A 4,842-nucleotide genomic window follows, 5' to 3' on the forward strand; every position below is an offset into this window, starting at 1 on the left:
AGTATAGTATATATATAGTATATATATATATATATATATATATATATATATATATATATATATATATATATATATATATATATATATATATATATATATATATATATATATATATATAGATAGATAGATAGATATGCGGGTGTGTGTTTTTGTGCCTGTGTCAGTGTCTGTGCCTGTGTCTGTGTCTGTGTGTGAGAGAGTGTGTGTGTGTGTCCACATGTATATGTATGTTTTAATACAAAGTTATGTTCGCGTATTGGAATGTGCTTGTCCTGGCTATTTCGGGTGGTAAGTGGGAACATGTACGTATTAGTGTGGACAGCTAGCCCTCATCTTATCTATCAAGTCCATCTCTGGCAATACTACGGTATGACTGTACCTATCCGGTCGTACGAGAAAGTTTTAATATGAATACAAGGGTGTTTGCACATAAATTGAGATGTATACGCGGGGATGGTCTCATCATTTCACTTTGCAGTTTGTGTTATCCGAACCTGTCCTGTTTAGCGCCACTATCGCCTATAGCATCGCATGTGGTCGTAACGCTGTGGATATGTGAGATATGTTGGTAGGTATATATCTAAGTTCACTTTCGCATGCTTGCGTGTAATATCAAGCTAATACAAGCTGCATTCCGATGGCCGCGTGTATGTGGAGTGGTCATTTGAGATTCCTGCTGTTGGTAACGGTGCCTGTACCAGATGTATACAAAGCGCGTAAATCCATAGACAGTGTTTTGAGTAATTGCAAAAGGGTCTGGAGCCTGGTAGAACTTCCGCAGTCCAATTACAAGCAATTCCTCATATCCTACCATCAATACAACAGTGAGTGCCGCGAAGAAGGCCAATGCGCACGAGTTTATCACCAGTTTCCAGGATGGATACGATACCATGGTAGGAGAGAGGGGACTCAGCTTGTCCGGTGGGCAACGCCAGCGTGTGGCGATTGCTCGAGCGTTGCTCAAGAACCCCACCATCCTGATACTGGATGAGGCTACAAGTGCTCTCGACGGAGAGAGTGAACGGCTGGTGCAAGATGCCTTGGAGAAGTATGTGCATTGAGTCTTCTGTGGCATGCGTTATATCGTTGTGTCTTTTTTATGTGTACAACAATTTACATCATATTTAAGTGTGGGTGCAACTTGTGTACGTATTAGTGTGAATTTCTAGAGTGAATGCTTGATACAAGGAGGACTGTCTGCACTCGACATGCATGTTCTGCGTGTTGTTGAGCGAGCGGCGCGCGAGTATATGAAGGAGGCATTGGGTGTCGTCTACCTACATGCATTCCCCAAATAAGCAGATGGTGTCTTACTCGATGCACACAACCCCACCAACAACTACATATAGCTGGCAGCCAGATTCAAGGCACGCCGATCCTCTGGCTTGAAAGCTCCTTCAAGTTATCATTATACATACTTAGATGTCTCCGCTACCCACGTCTTTTGGCCCTGACTCCGCACAAGTGGCATCAACACAGGCATTAGAGTCTACTTTCAGTCTAGGTATACACACAAGCATGTTCACTGTATTCAATATCCCGACATATTTTACTTAGCCTGTCGCCTGACACCTCGTTTCTCTGGACATCTATCACCCGCAGGCACCTGCTGGTAGGTCGCACAGTGATCACAATAGCGCACCGGCTGTCTACTATCAAACGAGCGGATAGCATTGCCGTTATTGAAGACGGCAAGGTGAGTCACATTGAATGTAGTAGGCAAACGTGTCTATACTTTTCCACACGCGTGTAACACAAAGTATACACGTAATGCTATTTCTATTTACGCTTTCGTGTATTTTCGGTGTCATGCAACTAATCCCCGCAGATTGGCGAATGCACCCCGTCTGGTCCCCCGCGTGCGATACCATCATCTCAGCTATCATTTGTACTTGTACAATTAGTATAAGATATGATGGATGAGGCAAACGTGTGCTATCATTTGTACTTGTACAACTAGTATAAGATATGATGGATAAGGCCAACTGGACGTGCATATCTTGTCCTTACGATGACTGTGAGATTAATTTTGTTTTCTATGTTTATCGGGCACGCTAGATCTGGGTTTTTTATGCAAAGCAACTGTTAGCAATGCTCTTTGCTTCTTGCAATTGTACACTTCGTTGGAAGACTACTAGTCTAGTAATCGAATCTCTGGTCTCGCACCTACACATACGTGCACGCAAATATACTAACTACAACGTCGGTCTCCACTCGTATAAATCTACCACAGGTTGCTGAACAGGGCAACTACACTGAATTAATGACCAAAGACGGCCCGTTCAAACGATTAGTAGAGCACCAGGCGTATCTGCAAGAATAATGTAGTAGCATCCTCGGCTAGCTATGCTATCAAGTAGACATAAAAATATGCAAACCACTATTTCGCGTGTATGTATACATACTTGTTGTACTACAGGTTGGAATTTATTTGATTATTCATATCAATGTAATTCACCTGCACTTCTGAACAGCAGATCTGTAAATAGAACACATTCTGATTCAGGTTCAGAAATACCGCCCTCCGACATTTCGAGTGTGGTGATCCGAGCATCCCTTTATGAAGTTGTAAATAGACCTCCTCCTTATGTAGAATGAAAGTTTTTTTTTCTATTTTTTTAAATAGCCTGTGCCGCCGCCCTCCAGTCCTCCACCGGCAAAAATTGAATTTCTATATCTATTTTTAGTCCTATAGAAGGCCCAATTACGCGCCAATAGATAGCGACCAATTTTGTTTAGATTTAAAAGTTAAAACCACAGATGTGTTGAAATCACCAGGCTTCAGCAGACAAACAGGGTCAGCATGGCCAGGCAGGCGGGACCTAGCAAACCGGTCCCAGACTTCAGAAGTTCAGAGGGCTTCGGGATCATGATGCAAAAGCTAAAAAGCACATAAATTTTTGCAGAGAACACGAAATGTTGTTTTGTTCCTAATTTTAGGAGGCTTTGTTTTGTTTTTCATTTTACCAAATTTAAATAGCCAGGGCTCGCTTGAAATACGAGGGCCATTCTCCTAATAGATACATAATATCCGTCCAATTTATAGAGTCAATGATGTGATGGCCCTAAAATAAAAAAGTTTTGTTTTTACGTTCACAAACGTGTATTTTTTTTTCGATTTATATCCGATTTAACGTTTATTGGGAAACATGCACCGCTATTTTTTAAAAATGTACATATATTACATGTATCGTATCTATATTTATTTATATAAAAATTGAACAGAACTTCGAAACATAAAATAAACGGTTAACGTAAATATACTATATTTCGAGCTCGTGTGAGGAACTGAGGACTGAGAGGTATTGAGGACTCATCAGCCATCAGAGTGAGGCCTGGTGTCTACTACTCTCTCTAGAGTATGTAGTAGTAGAGAGCCTGTGAGACTGTGATGAATTTGATTGCATTCCAAATATGACTCATGAGTCATGAGGTGAATGTAAATAAATAGAACGGGATTATCATACATTTTTGGCATTACAAAAATACAATACAGTAAAGCAATCTTCTTCCGTATTATATAATAAATGAATGGAAGAAGATAGATGCTTCCAGTTGTGGTACCTGATTTTTTTTTGTGATCGCCGCTCTTTTGGTCTCTATGGCTTAGTCTTCGTATAACCCACAATTGCATCATGCTTCCTGCATTAAACAGTGCTAGCCGTAACGCAGCGGCGACGTTCAACGGAGTGTTCAGTAGAGTGTCGAGTGCTACTCCGCTCGCCGCAGTAAAGTCTTCAAACAGTTATTCTGCACACATTCAAACATCAGTATATACACAACAAAGGTCATGGCTGAGATCAGGTATACACCCGAAGCACGTACCAAATTCTCGAACACATTCACATGGACAAGACCATCATGCAGTGTCGCAATTCAATGTACGTGTACAAACACGTGCATATTCTTCAAAGAAAGGTAAAGCAGCGAAGGTCAAGACTCGCAGTGTGTCAACAAGTAAAACACTCGCCGCGCCTCCTCCCAACAGTAAAAACAAATCACTTGGAATGAAGTTAGCGTCCGTGGCTGCACAAACACGAGATCTAAAAAAGCAGCGGTTAGAGGAAACGTCACGCGAACAGACAAATGACATGCTGGATAGCAATAACTCGGTATTGCATCAGCAAGGAGGTGGACACTCTCATGGACAGACGAACCACCAAGGACAGGGGCGAGGGGGCGATCACGGTAATTGTAAAGCAGGTGATGCTCATAGTTATGCTAGCTTGTATCGGTATGGGGAGTCGGAAGCACAGGCGGCTAGTGAGGAGGCCGACGAGGGAGTGACGGTAGGGCATGCACATCGCGGGCATAAGAGACCGCATACACACTCGTATAAGCTGGACACTACGAGAGGCAAGCAGGTAAAACTCACAGAGGTGTTGAGTATTCTGAAGTCCGAGTATAAACTCATGAGTCTAGCTATGGTGGGCCTGGGCGCTTCGACGGCAGCTACGATCGCCTTTCCTGATGCATTGGGTACAATCGTGGATGTACTCGCAGAGCCTACGACTGTGGACACATATGCACGGATAAAGGAGATCACCCTCAATATGGTCGGCATCATAACGGTGGTGCGTAATCGCGTATAGTTCGATGTAGTCATTGTTCATGTCTGCATAATGATGAACTTGACATTAAGCAGCTTACATATGATCGTACACGAAAGTATGTATGTATCTATATTACTATATATATATATATATATATATATATATATATATATATATATATATATATATATATATATATATATTTACACAACTACACACACATACATATATATTATATATATATATATATATATAATGTGTTTGTGGGTGCGTAGATGTATAAATATAC

General features: G+C 41.5%; 2 protein-coding genes across 2 annotated transcripts in view; both read left to right on the plus strand.

Annotated features, from left to right (window-relative positions):
- Nucleotides 1–890: 890 nt before the first annotated feature.
- Nucleotides 891–2,323, plus strand: SARC_04276 (hypothetical protein; the record flags this gene model as incomplete). Its single annotated transcript, XM_014301894.1, has 3 exons — nt 891–1,048; nt 1,603–1,696; nt 2,234–2,323. 3 exons carry the CDS (start codon nt 891–893, stop codon nt 2,321–2,323), a joined length of 342 nt encoding a protein of 113 aa, XP_014157369.1.
- Nucleotides 2,324–3,490: 1,167 nt separating this feature from the next.
- The window catches only part of SARC_04277 (hypothetical protein), a 3,987-nt gene continuing 2,635 nt past the window's right edge, over nt 3,491–4,842 (plus strand). The window contains exon 1 of the mRNA XM_014301895.1: nt 3,491–4,574. Coding sequence (XP_014157370.1) covers nt 3,636–4,574 — 939 coding nt within the window. The 5' untranslated portion in view covers nt 3,491–3,635. The remainder of the gene's footprint in view (nt 4,575–4,842) is intronic.

Source organism: Sphaeroforma arctica (assembly GCF_001186125.1).
Source record: "Sphaeroforma arctica JP610 unplaced genomic scaffold supercont1.235, whole genome shotgun sequence".
Taxonomy (NCBI): Eukaryota; class Ichthyosporea; order Ichthyophonida; genus Sphaeroforma; species Sphaeroforma arctica.